The sequence below is a fragment of the Stegostoma tigrinum genome, chromosome 9, assembly GCF_030684315.1.
Source record: "Stegostoma tigrinum isolate sSteTig4 chromosome 9, sSteTig4.hap1, whole genome shotgun sequence".
In the NCBI taxonomy this organism is placed as follows: domain Eukaryota; kingdom Metazoa; phylum Chordata; class Chondrichthyes; order Orectolobiformes; family Stegostomatidae; genus Stegostoma; species Stegostoma tigrinum.
Window position 1 is genome coordinate 96,026,855 of NC_081362.1, and position 17,310 is coordinate 96,044,164.

Sequence of the window (17,310 nt, forward strand, 5' to 3'; positions counted from 1 at the left end):
AATCTAGAACAACCAGCATGGGTTCATGAAGGGTAGATCATGTTTAACTAATTTGGTGGAATTCTTTGAGGACATTTCTTGCATGGTGGACAATGGGGAACCTGTGGATGTGGTGTATCTGGATTTCCAGAAGGCATTTTACAAGGTGCCACACCAAAGTCTACTACATAAGATAGTTGCACGGTATTGCAGGTTATGTATTGGCTTGGATAGAGGATTGGTTGACCAGTAGAAAGCAAAGAGTAAGGATAAATGGGTGTTTTACTGGTTGGTGGTCAGTGGTTAGTGATGTGCCTAAGGATCAGCGTTGGGACCGCAATTGTTTACAATTTACACATATGATTTGGAGTTGGGGACTAAGTGTGATGTGTCAAAATTTGCAGGTGACACTAAGGTGAGTGGTAGAGCAAAGTGTGCAGAAGACACTGAAAGTCTGCAGAGGGATATAGATAGTCTGAGTGAGTGGGCAAAGGTCTGGCAGATGGAGTACAATGTTGGTAAGTGTGAGGCATCCATTTTGGTAGGAATAACAGCAAAATGGGCCATGTTTAAATGGTAAAAAATTGCAGCACACTGCTTGTGCATGAATCGCTGAAGGTGGGATTGCAGGTGCAGCAGGTAATTAAAAAGGCGAATGGAATTTTGCCTGCCATCGCTAGCGGGATGGAGTTTAAAAACAGGGAGGCTGTGCTGCAGCTGTATAGGGTCCTGGTGAGGCCACATCTGGGGTACTGTGTGCCGTTTTGATCTCCTTACTTGAGAAGAGATATACTAGCACTGGAGGGGGTGCAGAGGAAATTCACTCAGTTGATTCCAGAGTTGAAAGGGTTGGATTGTGAGGAGAGACTGAGTAGACTGGGATTATACTCATTGGAATTCAGAAGAATGAGGGGAGATCTTATAGAAACATGTAAGATTGTGAAGGGAATAGATGAGGTGGAGGCAGGGAGGTTGTTTCCGCTAGCAGGTGAAACTACGATTAGAGGGCATCGCCTCTAAATAAAGGGAAGCAGATGTAGCACTGAGGTCAGGAGGAACTTCTTCACCCAAAGGGTTGTGAATCTGTGGAATTCCCTGCCCAGTGAAGCGGTTGAAGCTACCTCGCTGAATGTTTTTAAGGCAAGGCTAGATAAATTTTTGAACAGTAAAGGAATTAAGGGTTATGGTGAGTGGGCAGGTAAGTGGAGCTGAGTCTCAAAAAGATCAACCATGATCTTAGTAAATAGCAGGGCAGGCTCGAGGGGCCAGATGGCCTACTCTTGCTCCTAGTTCTTATGTTCTTATGTTCTTATCTCTTTATTCTGAGACTTCGGCCTCTGGTCTCTTATGATGAGAAACATTCCCTCAGCATTTACTTTTGTCAAGCCTCTTAAATCCTGTATGTTTCAATGAGATCATCTCTCACTCTTTTAAGCCCCAATGAATAGAATCACAACCTATTTCGCCTTTTTTCATAAGACATGCCAGGGATCATCCCAGTGAACTTTTCTGAATGGTCTCCAAGGAAATGATATTTTTTCTTACATAAGGGACCAGAATTGCTTACAGTACTCCAGATGTAGTCTCACCAGCCTTTGTACAGTTGCAGATGCTGGAGAATCCGATTGACCTGTCTGTCCTCCCTGGGCTGACCAATCTCTTCCCTACCTCCCCACCTACACTCACCTTTACTGGCTCCATCCCTGCCTCTTTGACTTGTCTGTCTCCTCTCCACCTATCTCCTCTGTCCACCTTTGATCCTCCTCCCGCTCTCTCCCTATTTATTTCAGAACCCCCTTCCCCTCCTACATTTCTGATGAAGGCTCTAGGCCCAAAACGTCAACTTTCCTGCTCCTAAGATGTTGCTTGGCCTGCTGTGTTCATCCAGCTCTACTCTTTGTACAGTTGCAGCAAGATTTCCCAATTCTTATGATCCAAAACCTTGAGATTACGGCCAACGTTCCATGAGCCTTCCTGATTACCTGCTGCCCCTGTGTATTACCTTTCTGTGTTTCATGCACAAGGACACTTCCCCCAAGTCCCTTTGTGTTGCAGCATTCTGCAGTTTTTCTCTATTTAAAAATATCCTGTTCTTCTGTTCTCCCTTCCAATATGAACGACTTCACATTTTCCCATGTAACCCTCCATTTGCCAGCTATAAGCCCACTTAGTTAATCTGTCAATATCTCTCCGTAAATTTTTTGTACCTCTCTCACAATCGGCCTTTCCACCTATTTTTGTGTCATCTTCAGATCTGACTACAATAAATTCACTTTCTTCCTCCCAGTCATTAAGATATATTGTAAACAGTTGCAGTCCCAACACTGATCCCTGGGGAACCCTACTGGTGTTAGGTCTCCAATCTTTATCCCCACTCGCAGTTTCCTACACATGAGCCAATTCTCTATCATTGCTATCCAGCATAAGAAGCCACCAAGGAAACGTTGCATTCATATAACATCTTTCACATCGGCCAGATTTACCAAAGTATTTCACAGCTTGTGAAGTAATTTTGAACTGTGATCACTTTTCTGAAGCAAGAGATATAGCAACTATTGTTCAGATAACAACATCCTGAATAGGAATAGATAATCTGTCCTTGTAGGATTGATCAACACACAAACACACACACACACACAAGCAAATCTACAGGGTAAATTTGTATTTGCAGATGCATTCTGTTTTGTTCACAAAGTACACAATTTATAGATAGTCAGTTAATGTGACATTTTACAAATTCCTGCTTTAGAAATAAAACCAGTCCAAACCAAAATACAAACAGATTCTAAACAAGGCCTCACACTTTACAAGCATTATCTGAGCTAAAATGTCACCTCTTCTTCACACTGATAAAACTTTTATTTCTCTCAGGACAGTGACTTGAAAGGAATTAGGTGATTTACATATAGTATTTATCATTTAAAAAATTTTGATAAAAGATTTAGCAGCATCTTATGTTTGTTTAATACATCTTCATCAGTGGTGTGACTGATCTTTACTAACAAATTCTGTGCCTGATACTATCTCTCTCACTAACACCTGAAGAAAGAACGATGCTCTGAAAGCTTGTGTTTTCAAATAAACCTGTTTGACCATAACCTGGGGTTGTGCGATTTCTGACCTCATTCAACAGGGAGCATGGAGGTTTTGTGGCATGCCCAACAGTACAGCTGTCCCATAGTGCTGCATTGGAATATCATTTAATTTGGCTTGATTTGCTTTATTGTTGTCGCATGTACCTAGGTACAGTGAAAAGTTTTGTTTTGTGTGCAGTACAGGCAGATCATACAAAGTGCATTGAAGGTAATTGAAAAGGCCAAGGAGTGCAATGTCACAGCTGCAGAGGAGTTACACAAAGAGCAAAAGCAACACTAAATGGAAAATTTGAGAAATCAATTTAAAGGGCTAATAACAGCAGGGATGAGCAGTTCTTGAACCTATTGGTATGTACGTTCAAGCTTTTGCATCCTCTGCCTGATGGAAGAGGTTGGAAGAGATTATAACTGGGGACTTTGATGATGTTGTCTGTCTTCCTGAGGCAACAAGAAGTATAGTTTGCATCATTGAATAGAAGGTGCGAATTACTGCAGATGCTGAAATCTGTACTGGGCACAGCATGGTGGCACAGTGGTCAGCACTGCTCCCTCATAGAGCCAGGGACACAGGCTCAATCTGGCCTTGGGCAAGTGTCTGTGTGGAGTTTGCACATTCTCTCCATGTGGGTATGGTTTTGCTCACAAGCCACAGGTAAAGTACCTGATATGTGGAGAATAGCTAATGTGGTTCCTTTGTTCTGGTGCTTCTGGTCCAAAATGGTGCCAGAGCAGGGCTCCTTGTACGCTCCAACTGCTTCTCTCTTTCTTATTCTCCTCTCTTTATCTTAACTTACTTATCATGTCCTAAGCTTGGATGGCATCAGCGAAACAGTGCAAACTTTGATCAGTCTCAAACCAGGGCCAGGGTACAGACCTTGTGTGGGCCTATTGGGACCCTCAAGCAGGCCCAGGGTGAGGACTTCGAGGCAGGCCTAGGGTGTGGACCTGAGATGGGTCCAGGATGCAGACATTGAGCTGGGCTCAGGGTGTGGACCTTAAGGTGGGCCCAGGGTGCAGACCTTGAGGCAGGCCCAGGGCATGGACCTCCTGCCGGACCCAGTGAGGAGAAGAATGAACGCCTTCTTGCTTTACTGCAGCAAGCACAGGACTTGGAATTGGTGGCTGCTACATTGGCAAAGGCAAAGTCAGGAAGTAGGACTAGTGGCAAAAAGATAGAGCAGTGATTTTGTTGTCGGTTGCACGCTGTGCTGGAGGTGACAAAATGATGCTGGAAGGGCACCATGGCAATGTTGACGAGGTTTTCCCAGCAACAAGTGGGGTGACTGACAGTAGTTCTGGTGCAGGAGGCAACGAGGCGGTTACAGAGCAGTATCAGACCAGAGGCAAGGATGGCACCCAGCAATGGGCAGCTTCGATGTTGGTTGAGTCCAATGTAGGTGGCAACAGAGTGGTGTGGATGGATGTCGGTGTAGGGGTCGTTGACAGCGATGAGCTGGCTCAGGACTGATTGACTTTCTTCAAGTTAATCTTCCTTTCTCATATTCTTAAATCATTCAAAACGGCATCATTTTGTGGCAACAAATGTAAGCTCTTCATGGCATTCATATTTTTACCGCAAAATACCTGTGACAATAAAATCAAAATCAAAATCAAAATCTCGTGGGGCAGCAGGGATAGGCCAGGTAGTTATGAGCTGTTATTTTGATGTCAGTGGGAGAGAATTCATTGGTAAAAATTCTGAAGCGCAGGATTAATTAATACCTGGAAGGGATAGATTAGGAATAGTCAGTGCTGATTTGCGGAGATCCTGTCTGACTAATTTAATTGAGAATTTTGAAAAGGTGACAAAATAAATTGATGAGGATAGTGCAGATTTTAGCTACAAAAGAATGTCAGATGTTGGAAATACTGTGGTGAGTAACTCACTTCCTGACTGCCCAAAGCCAGACCACCATTGCAAGGAGTGTGATGGAATATTCCTCACTTGCCTGGATGGGTGCAGGCTAACTACATTCCAGAAACTTGACACCATCCAGGACAAAGCAGCCCGCTTGATTGGCACTACATCCACAAGCAATCATTCCCTCTACCACTGATGCTCAGGAGCAGCAGTGTGTATTATCCTCAAAATGCACTGCAGAAATTCACCAAAGATCCTTAGGTAGTTCCTTCTCAGCACACAACCACTTCCATTTAAGAGGACAAAGGCAGCAGGCACATGGGAATATCACCACCATCAAATTTACGTCCAAGCTGCTCACCATCCTGGCGTGGAAGTATTTCATCGCTCCTTTACTCTGCTTGTGTCAAAATCCTGGAATTCCCCCTTTAATAACATTGTGGGCCAACCCTCAGCAAGTGGAATTTCGTGGTTCAAGAAGGCAGCTCACAACTACTTTCTGAAGGGCAACTGCAGATGGGCAATAGGTGCTGGCCAGCCAGTGACGCCTACATCCCACAAATGAATCAAAAAAAATTATGTGGTTTATATTAACCTCAGCAAGGCCTTTGACAAAGTCCCATATGGAAGGCTGGCCCAAAATATAAAAGCCAATGTGATTCAAGGAGGTTGGCAAGCTGGATCCAAAACTGGCTTGCAAATAGGAGGCAATGGATGATGGTGGAGAGTTTTTTTTGTGCTTGGAAACCTGTGACTAGTGGTGTACCACAGGGATCAGTGCTGGTACCTTTGCTGTTAGCTCTCCATGTTAATGACCTGAATGTGAATGGAGAAGGCATTAACTGTAAATTTGTAGATGACATGAAAATTGGTGGCGTTGTTGATAGTGAGGATGGCCTCAGTCTACAGTTTGTTACTGATCAGCTGGTAAATTGGACAGAGCAATGACAGGTTGAATTTAGTCCTGATGAGTGTTAGGTTATGCACTTTGGGAGGCCTCATAAAGGGAGGATAGACACAGTGTGTGGTAGGTCCTTAGGGTACATTGGGGAACAAAGGGACCTTGGTGGGCAAGCACATTCATCCCTGAAGGTGTCAGCACAGGCAGACAGGGTAGCCAGGCTGTAGAATATAGGAGCAGGGAAGTCTTGTTTGAACTTTATAAAATATAGGTTCACCCACAGATGGAGCACTGTGTGCATTTCTGGCTGCCGCACCATCAGTAGGACATGATTGCCACTGGAGAGGCTGCAATAGAGATTCACCAGGATGTTGTCTGGGTTGGAAAAGGAGGAGAGACTGGATAGGCTGGGCTTGTTTTCCCTGGTGCAGAGGAGGCTGAGAGGGGATTCTAATAATGGCATCCAAAATTAAGAGAGGCATATATAGAGTAGATTCTGAGAACCTTTTCCCCTTGGTAGACATATTTAAGACCACAGGGCTTGGGTTGAAGGTGAGGAATAAATAGTTTTGAGGGAAAATCATTTTCCCCCAGAGGGTGGTAGAAATATGGAAGGTACTGCCTGAGAGGGTGGTGGAGACAGACACTCTCACTTTATTGTAGAAGCTTCTGGATGAGCATTACTAATTCCAGGGCACAGATAGTTATGGGTCAGTGCAGATATATGGGGTTAGTGCAGTTTGATATTTGTTGGTTGGCATGGACATGGAACAAAGGGCCTGTTTCTAAACTGCATGACTCTATGACTCAATGATTGTATTTCGAGAATCTGTGATTTTTTTTTCATATCTGCTGGGAGTTTGAAAGAGTGAGAGGTGACTTGATTGAAACATACAAGATCCTGAGGGGACTTGACTGGTTAGATGTGCAAAGGATAGTTCCTCTTGTGGGAGAATCAGATCTAGGGGGCAGAGTTTAAACATAAGGGTTGTGCATCTTGGCAGAGGCACATTTATCATAGAGGGTCATACATTTTTGGAACTCTCCCTGCAAAAGGTGGTGGAAGCAAAGTCCTTGGATATTTTTAAAACAGAAGTGGATAGACTCTTCTTTAACAAGGGGTTGAAACATTATCTAGGATAGGTGGAATGTGGAGAATCAGATTATCCACGAACGTTTTGGAACAGGCTTGAGGGGCTGACTGGCCTATTTCTGATCTTAGTTTGTCTGATCCTTTGGATGTTTGTACATTAACACGGGCTTGGACGTTGAAGGAATGAATCCTTGTCAGAAACCTGCCCATCAATAGTTGTTAGAAGATGGGGGAAGAGTGAGGAGAATTGGGTTGGGGGAGAAGGCTTTGTAATATTCACTGGGAGAAAGCACTGCCTGGGATCTATGCACTGCATAATCCTGTCTACTGACCCGGTTAACCCATGCTCATCTGACCCAGGTGGGACACCTCTGCTGCCCATTTAGCTTCAGTATATGTTTGAGCTGTCACTTCCTAACAGACTAATAAATAACTCACAAATCACTTATCATTTGGATCCCACTTTGTGTAATCCGTGTGATCGCAGCCTAAAGCTGACACAGAGCCTATGGATTTTGACATGATCATGAGTCACTGCATTCAAATGAAAAAAGTATTTAGGTATGATCAGGACAAATTTAATTTCATTTCATTGTCATTGATTGGTGAATTACTTTCCGAGGACAGTCCCAATTACTCATGCCTTCCTCTTTTCGTGGTTTTTATTCAAGCTGTAACAACTGAATAGAGAAGTAGAGTGAAATGCAGCCACGTCTGCAATATTGGCAGTGTCACAGCAAGGCAAAACAGCAAGGCATTTAGAATTCGAGAAATAAGTTCGCTTAATATGTCTGTTCACTTAAAATTCTCAACCCTGACTCTGATCCTCTGCCTCACAGTGGGTAAGTAAATGTTCAGGACTGGCTTTTCATTTTCATTACATTTTTGAGTTTGATTAATGTATCAGACAGAAGTATGTGGGTTGGGTATTTTGTTGTCACATTGTTTTGTTCCAGAACTGAGATCTTAATTTGGTTTTGTTGTGGTTCAGTGGGCAAATAATATGTCATATTTGACACTGAGTGACACAGGTCAGTTGTTAGTATGTAGGAGGTGACCGAATTTGGAGAGAAATCATCTCACTTGCAATTTTCTTCAAGGTTGAAAAATCATTCAGCTGTTTTATGCAGACTTTTGATGAACAGTCGCTGTCATGAGGCAATGGAATACGGGCACCATTGGTAAGGTCATGACAATATTATCTGAAAGGAAAAGCCTACATGAGAATCAGAGATAGTGTAAAAGAAAAGGAAAAAGGAAACAAGGGGATGAGATGAGGAGGAATTTCTTCAGCCAGAGGCTGGTGAATCTGTGAAACTCATTGCCAGAGAACAGAGAATAGATTTGAAAAACATAACAGCCATGATCAAATGGCAGATGAGACTCAATAAGCCAAATGGTTTAATTCAGTTCCTATGTCTAATGGTCTTATGGATTTGGAGAAAATGTGAACGTGAATACAGAAAGTAGCTTGTGTAGAAGGTAAAAAGAAATCTTTTCAATTATGTGAAGAGGAAATAAGTGGCTTAGTTGGACCGTGGGCCCACCAAGGATAGATGTTGGCAATAATGATTAAAGAAGAAATTGCCAGGCTTCTCATTGAAAACTTTGCAGCCCATCCAAACTCAAAAAAATGGAATTACATTGTTTTTACATTGGTTTAAGAAATGAAGTAGCCATCAGGCTTGGAGATGAATAACTCTGCATGACCTGATTTCTGTGTCAGGACATTAACAAGACAGAAGAGAAAATGATGATGGTGTTCACATCATATTTGAAATTTTGTAAAACTGGAGATTATGTTCTTGAAATTGAAAGCCACAAATGTCACTTTATGTTTGAAGAAAGGAAGGAAGCAGTCAACAAATATTTACCAGTGTGCGTGTGCTTCGTGTTGGGTTGAGGCAAGTTACCAGAATATAGAGTGATAAGCTGTAGCAGCAAAAGGAGGCGATTCAGCCTATCAAGTCTGCTCTGCCATTCAATTAGATCATTGCTGACCAATTCTGCTTTCCTGTCTTTTCCCAATAACTCTTGATTTCCTGGAATGATTAAAAAAATGTCTATCTCAACATTGAATCAGAGATGGAGAGATTGAACATATGGGCAAGTATAATCAATCTGTCTGAAGTGTCCCTATTGATTTGTGAAAGGTTGGTCACACCTGCTGATCTAGTTGAATGTGTTTAGCAGGTTGTCACTGGACTAAACAGGGCAGTGTATATGGGTTCAACCAAACTGGTCGTGACCCCAAGAATGTGTGAAGTATTATTTTTAACAAGGATAATGGGAGTCTGCACATTACTTCATAAAGAGGCATCTAAATAGGGTTTGGTAGGTGTGAAGACATAGGTCACTAATGGCAGCGATACAGATAGACAAGTTCATAAAAAGCAACTCTGACAGGACCATTTCAATTTGCGAGATGTAAGATACAAGAAGGTAATCTGAAGTTGCAGTTAACATTTGTCAGACCACTCCTGTGTTATGCATACCATTCTGTCCGTCATGTTGTGGAAATGATATAGAATTTCTGGAGAGAGTTGAGAAAATATTGGTAGGGAAAATGTTTGCAGAAATATGGGTGCCCAGTGTATTAATCAAGAGAAAATTAACAGCATTGGCTTTGTTATGTTTGAAAACAGATGTGACCTAATAGGAATAATTAATGCAATTTGTGGTGAAGAGGAACTGCCCATACCCTTAGACCAGGAGGCCTGGGCTCAAGTCCCCACTTGGTCCAGAGGTGTATAATAACAAGTTTGAACAGGTTGGTCAGAAAAATAGGGAGAAGCTTCATTTCTGTTTCTAATTTTCTACAACATCGCTAGAAGTCATCAATGTAAGAAAATCACAAAGGTACTGCATCAAACAGGGAGTGCTGCGTATGTTACCCTCATTGCCACAGAGATTGTTTGAGGTAATTTAGATACAATTTAAAGGAAACCCAGACCCTTTAAAGAAGGGAGAAGTGAGTAGAGAGTTAAAATGATGGCTTGAGCTAGGGAAAGAAAGGACGAGGCTTGAAAAATCTTTGACATGAATGTAGGCTGACTGTTGGGCTGAATGGCCTATTCAATTTCTGTACCTTTAGAGAATTTGACAACCTATTTATGGTATTATTGTGAGGCTATTAATCCAGAGACACAGGTGGTGTTCTGAGGGCAGAAGTAGAAATTGTTGGAGAAACTCAGCAGGAGTGGTAACGCCTGCCAGAAAGAAAAATAGATTGAGCACTTTGAGTCCAGTAACCTTTCTTTTCTTTCATTCATTCATGGGACGAGGGCGTCACTGGCTAGACCAGCATTTATTGCCCAGCCCTACTTGCCCAGAGGGCAGTTACGAGTCAATCACATTGCTGTGGGTCTGGAGTCAGGTGTAGGCCAGACCAGGTAAGGATGGCAGTTTCCTTCCCTAAAGGGCATTAATGAGCTAGACAGGTTTTCCTTCAACAATTAGCAATGGATTCATGGCAAACATTAGATTGTTAATTCCAGGTATTTACTGAATTCAAATTCCACCATTTGCCATGGCTGGATTCAAGGCTGGGCCCCCAGAATGTTCCCCGGGTCTCTGGATTAACAGTCTAGTGATAATATCACTAGCCCATTGCCTCCCATCTACTAGAGTTTCGTGGGAGAGAATAGAGGACTGGAGATGATGCCCAGAGAGAGAGAGAGAGAGAGAGAGAGAGGAGTGAAAGGCAAACAATGAGAATGCCTATTCTTTTCATCTATCTCTTTCTGGGCACTGTCTCCTTGTCCTTTCTTCTCTTCTCCCTACCCTCTGCAAACCCCATCATCATCAAAAATGCCACCCTTCCCTGGCTATCTTCAGTTTTGACAAAAGATCACTGGACTCTTTCTTTCTCTCCACAGATGCTGCCAGACCTATGGAGTTTCTCCAGAAATTTCTGCTTTTGTTTCTCCAGCACCTGCAGTTCTTTGTTTTTATTTCAGATAGGCTGGGGTTGCTTTCCTTCGAGCAGCCAAGGTTGACATGGGACAAGATAGAGATGTGTAAAAGTACTACAGGCTTTATGGGGTAGATAGGAAGGCAACTTTTCCACCAGTGGAGGGGTCAGTAACTTGGGGTGGGGGAAAGCCCAGAGATGTAAGGTGAGAGGTGGAAGGCTAAGAAGAAAATTGAGGAGAAAGTTTTCACTCAGAGGCTGTGGGAGTCTGGAGGTCACTTATTAAAAAGGTGATTGAACCAGAAGCTCTTGAAACATTGACTAACTGCACCTCAGAGACCTGCAACACAGAAAAAGGCTTGACAGCCTATCGTGTCTGTGCTGGTCAAAAACAACCATTTGACCATTCTAACCTCACTTTGCAGCAGGCTAGGTGGGTTAGTCATGGTAAATACAGAGTTGCAGGAATAGGATAAGGGGCTGATTGCTCTTCAGCAAATTGGTACGGACTCAATGGGCCAAATGGCCTCTTTCTGCACTGTAATCATACAAACTGTACAGTGCTGAAACAGGCCATTCAACTCATTGAGTCCACACTGACCCTCTGAACAGCATCCCACCCAATCCCCAAATGGAATTTTTAACATGGCGAACTCACCTAATTTGCACACCCCTGGACTCTGCAGGAAATTTTTAGCATGGTCAACCTACCTAACCTGCACTCTTTACACCATGGGAGGAAACCAGAGCACCTTCAGAAAGCCCATGCAGAGGCAAGGGGAATGTACAAATTCCACACAGACTGTCAACCAAGGCTGGAATCAAACCTGAGTCACTGGCACTGTGAGGCAGCAATGCTAACCATGGAGCCACCATGCCACCCTTACAAATAAGAATACAATTGAGAAGTTTTAGATTCACTGAACTCACTATATTAGAACATTCAAATTAATATTAATTGTCCTCTTGGACACCAATGTCATAAAATTGTCCAAGATATCTAAGTGTTTAGATTTTTCGTTGGGTAATGAAGAGCCCATTGAAATTGTATCAGAGATAATGGGAACTGCAGATGCTGGAGATTCCAAGATAATAAAATGTGAGGCTGGATGAACACAGCAGGCCAAGCAGCATCTCAGGAGCACAAAAGCTGACGTTTCGGGCCTAGACCCTTCATCAGAGAGGGTGAGGGAACTGGAATAAATCCCCTCCCTACCTCCCCACCTACACCCTCTCCACCTATCTTCTTTACTCTCCATCTTCGGTCCGCCTCCCCCTCTCTCCCTATTTATTCCAGTTCCCTCCCCCCATCCCCCTCTCTGATGAAGGGTCTAGGCCCGAAACGTCAGCTTTTGTATCTCAGGCAACCAGCTTGTAACTGATGTCCATTTCAAGCCCACCGACTCCCACAGCTACCTAGAATACACCTCCTCCCACCCACCCTCCTGCAAAAATTCCATCCCCTATTCCCAATTCCTCCGCCTCCGCCGCATCTGCTCCCACGATAAGACATTCCACTCCCGCACATCCCAGATGTCCAAGTTCTTTAAGGACCGCAACTTCCCCCCCACGGTGATTGAGAACGCCCTTGACCGCGTCTCCCGCATTTCCCGCGACACATCCCTCACACCCCGCCCCCGCCACAACCGCCCCAAGAGGATCCCCCTCGTTCTCACACACCACCCTACCAACCTCCGGATACCACGCATTATCCTCCGACACTTCCGCCATTTACAATCCGACCCCACCACCCAAGACATTTTTCCATCCCCACCCCTGTCTGCTTTCCGGAGAGACCACTCTCTCCGTGACTCCCTTGTTCGCTCCACACTTCCTCTACATTGGGGAAACCAAGCGGAGGCTTGGGGACCGCTTTGCAGAACACCTCCGCTCAGTTCGCAACAAACAACTGCACCTCCCAGTCGCCAACCATTTCCACTCCCCCTCCCATTCTCTTGATGACATGTCCATCATGGGCCTCCTGCACTGCCACAATGATGCCACCCGAAGGTTGCAGGAACAGCAACTCATATTCCGCCTGGGAACCCTGCAGCCATATGGTATCAATGTGGACTTCACCAGTTTCAAAATCTCCCCTTCCCCCACTGCATCCCTAAACCAGCCCAGTTCATCCCCTCCCCCCACTGCACCACACAACCAGCCCAGCTCTTCCCCCCCACCCACTGCATCCCAAAACCAGTCCAACCTGTCTCTGCCTCCCTAACCGGTTCTTCCTCTCACCCATCCCTTCCTCCCACCCCAAGCCGCACCCCCAGCTACCTACTAACCTCATCCCACCTCCTTGACCTGTCCGTCTTCCCTGGACTGACCTATCCCCTCCCTGATGAAGGGTCTAGGCCCGAAACGTCAGCTTTTGTGCTCCTGAGATGCTGCTTGGCCTGCTGTGTTCATCCAGCCTCACATTTTATTAGCCCATTGAAATTGATTATTTTTGCTTTAGATGTTCATTTGGTTAATGGCTCCAGAGCTGACTAATGGCTGGTCCAAAAATCCTCCTAATGAAAATGGAGTGGCTGAGGCTGAGGGGAGACTTGATAGAAGTTTATAAAATTATGAGATACATAGATCAGTTTGATGGTTCGAATCTTTTTCCCAGTGTTGAAATGTCTAATACTAGGAGCTGTGCATTTAAAGTGATTAGATTCCCTACAGTGTGGAAACAGGCCCTTCAGCCCAACAAGTCCACACTGCCCCTTGAAGCACCCCACCCAGACCCATCCCCCTATAACTCACACACCCCTGAACACTACGGGCAATTTAGCACAGCTGATCCACGTAGCCTGCACATTTTTGGACTGTGGGAGGAAACCAGAGCACCCAGAGGAAACCAATGGCGAGACATGGGGAGAATGTGCAAACTCACGCAGACAGTTGCCTGAGGCTGGAATCGAACCTGGGTCCCTGAGGCTATAAGGCTGCAGTGCTAACCACTGAGCCACTGTGCCACCCCAGTGAGAGGGGACAAATTCAAAGGAGATGTGAGGGGCAAGTTGTTTTGCACAGGGTGGTAGGAGGTTGGAATGTACTGCCAAGGGTGGTGATGGTGGCAGGTATAATAGGGGAATTTTAAGGGGCTTTTAGATAAACACATGAATATGGAAGGAATGAAGGGGTATAGACCAAAGGCATGCAGAAGGTATTAGTTTAATTTGGCGTCATGCTTGACACAACATCGTCGGCCGAAGGGCCTGTTCCAATGCTGTACCGTTCTCTGTTCTACTGAAAACAACTTCAAGCTGTTCAAACATTTCTTCATTGCATCTGTTCTTGAAGTGTAGAAATTTCCTTTTCACAAACCGTATTTCCTCAATCTCTTTTGAAATATGTCAGTAACTTACAGCTAAATTGAAGACTGAGCAATTCTTTAGCAAGAGAACATTGTGAAAAAGAAGTAAAACTCTGGGGAATTGCAGCAATAAACATCTTTATAGAAATGTTCTGGTAAACAAAATCTTCTTTATTTTTACAACTCAATTGGTCAGCAGGTCATGCCTGAGAAGGATTGGGTATAGGAGTGCAATACAGGATATTGTCCACCAAATTCCCTCTTTGGGGGGATCAGCGGAAAGTGGATAACCTGAGGATGTTTTCTCTTGCCTGGGAGTCAGAAACAAGTGACCACAGTTTCACAAGAACAATTCTACCTTTTAAAGCAAAGACGTGGAGAAATTATTTCTTTGAGGGAAGTTGGATTGTGGAATTATCTCCACCAGATCTAGTGGAGGCTGGGTGATTGAGATTATTGAAGATTGCGTTCAGTCGAGTTTTGATAGTCAGGACTGCAGGGTTAGGAACATTGAAAGAGTGAGGTTAAGAGCAGGAATGGATCATTCACGTCTGCTTTGATATTCATTATGATCATGGCTGATCATCCAACTCAGTAGACAGTTCCTGCTTTCTCCCTATATCCTTTGATCCCTTTCCCCCAAGTGCTATATCCAACTCCTTCTTGAAATAGTAAAATGTTCTGACCTCAACCACTCTCTGGGTAACTTGTTTGGCTAGTGCACAGACAATGGGTCAGACAGGTTGTTTTCATGCTATTCTCTGTATAATAATATTTAATTCTCTGTATAATAATATTTAATTCTTTCATGACTTGGACATATCTGGCTGAACGAGTATTTATTGCTTGTCCCTAGTTGCCCCTTAAAGGTGGTGTTAAGCTGTCTTCTTGGTCTGCTGCAATCCATGTAGGTTAAGCCATCATGCCCTTTGGAAAGGGAATTCCATGATTTGGACCCAGTGACGTTGAAGGAGCAGTGGTTCTTGTGACTATATGTCCCTTTCAGGATTGTAAATCCAGCTTCAAAACCTCATACTTAAATTATTTTCACATCATATTTAAATGATTTTCTGTTTCCGTCACTCACAGGACCAACTATTTTAGGCCCTTCAGTTTCTTTGTTTCATTCCATCCCTCTTGATATTCCCCTTGAACCTCCTCTCCTCCTTTCTGATGGAGTAAACATTGATAAATGCCACATCCCTGTAGGGTTTCACCCAAATGACAAGCAGTTAAAGTGACCCTTGGTGAACAGTCTGGAAGAGTTAGAGTTTTAACTTTTTACTTTGGGGTCCCAGCACAATAGACAAAGGAATCACACTGGGAAGATGTTTAGCGAGCTCTTTGATTGAAGCACTGCAGGGTCTTTCTAGTAAGTTTTTGCCAAGTCTGGATACGGAGTTTGAAGTCTTGCTCTCCTAACTCTGAATTCCAAGGGCAGTTACAGAACTGCTTCAGACCTGACTAGAATGAGGCACTTCAGTTTCTACCTGCCTCATGCAAAACCATGGTTAGAGACTTCCTTTTACCCCTTTTGCAGGAACCAACTGCTCATTTTTTTTATGTGTTTCCGTGTTTCACTCACTTCCTTGTTCAGTTTTTCTTTATTCGATGCCTTCAGTTGAGGATTTCTCAACTTCTGTAAAACCCAGAAAGGTTTCCTTTCTTGTTGAAGTTCCTGTTATGTTTCTATTTCAGTGTTGCTCATTTTTTGAAGCTGTCTACAAAAGAAGCAAGTTAATTTATTGATTCTCTTCAACTTCAAACTTCCATTTCCTTGATAAACATGAATCAGCTGTGTTTCTTCTTGACAGTTTGCGAGCTGCTCGCATAGCTTTACCTTTAAGACCATAAAACTGTCAGAAAGAGAATAAGGAGTAGGCTATTCAACACTTTGAGCCTGCTCTGCTATTCGATAGGGTCATGATATGAAGGTGCCAGTGTTGGACTAGGGTGGGCAAAGTCAGAAGCCACATGACACCAGCGATTATCCTGCAGGTTTATCTGAAATCTGCAATTGCTGATTTCAAATAAATCTGTTGGATTATAGCCTGGTATAAAGTGACTTCTGATACTAAGATAATAGCTGATCAGATTCTTTTATGTATTTGCCCATGGAACGTGGGTGTCTCTGGCAGGGCTAGCATTTATTGTCCATTCCTAACTGCTCAGATGTACCTTGATTTTGCTTTGAAGTTTGAGCCTTTCCTCATAATTATTTTGCCATTTTTCTGTTTGTCCCCTGAAACTAACCTTTTCCTCTGCAGATTTGCAATTTCTCCAATTTCTGTGTTGATTCCCATTTTGCCATTTTATAACATGTCTGTGTGAGAGGTCCGGATTGTGATTTCTCTTTTTTTTTGATACTTGACATTCTTTTAGATAAACCTTGATGGTTACCAGAATACTACTGTTGAATTCCTCCATGACCATGATTTCCTTCAAACCCTCGAAATTCTTTTCTAACTTTGATCAAAACTACCAATCCCATAATTTTATTTTCTCTCATACATTCTACAAATTTTTGGTAAAGTTTATTCTGTAAAACACTGAAAACTAATTTTTTAAATTTTAGGAATAAGCATTGAGTGTTCATGTTTAAAAACTTCAGAGTCTGTAGATTGTTCTTCTGGTAAACTGGTGTACACATATCTGTATCCATCAGGACATTCGTTAAAATTAAGGTTCAAATATCTTTTCATCACTTCAACATCTCAGCCATATTTTAAAATGATGAAGGCAGAGCACAGGACTTTGTATGGACTTCAACAAGGCATTCGGCAATGTTCCACTTAGGAGATACTTTAGTGAGGTTAGATCACAGGGAATCCAAGGACAACTATCAATTTGGATGTTATTTGGACTGTAATGGGTGATGTCCCACAAAGTTCGGTGCTGGGTCCACTGCTTTTTGTCATTTATATAAATATAATAGACAATAGACAATAGACAATAGGTGCTGGAGTAGGCCATTCAGCCCTTTGAGCCAGCACCACCATTCATTATGATTATGGCTGATCATCCACAATCAGTATCCTGTTCCTGCCTTATCCCCATAACCCTTGATTCCTCTATCTTTAAGAGATCTATCCATCTCTTTCTTGAAAGTATTCAGAGAGTTGGCCTCCAACTGCCTTCTGGGGCAGAGCATTTCATAAATC

The 17,310-nt window shown here is 43.3% G+C and overlaps 1 protein-coding gene across 5 annotated transcripts in view; it reads left to right on the forward strand.

Annotated features, from left to right (window-relative positions):
* The first annotated feature begins 7,632 nt into the window (after positions 1-7,632).
* The window catches only part of LOC125455062 (V-set and immunoglobulin domain-containing protein 1-like), a 52,518-nt gene continuing 42,840 nt past the window's right edge, over positions 7,633-17,310 (forward strand). For 4 of the 5 annotated variants that reach the window (XM_059648777.1, XM_059648780.1, XM_059648781.1 and 1 more), the window contains exon 1: positions 7,633-7,771. In XM_059648777.1, the coding sequence (XP_059504760.1) occupies positions 7,717-7,771 (55 nt within the window). In that variant the 5' untranslated portion in view covers positions 7,633-7,716. The remainder of the gene's footprint in view (positions 7,772-17,310) is intronic. The other variant, XM_059648778.1, reaches the window with a different exon arrangement.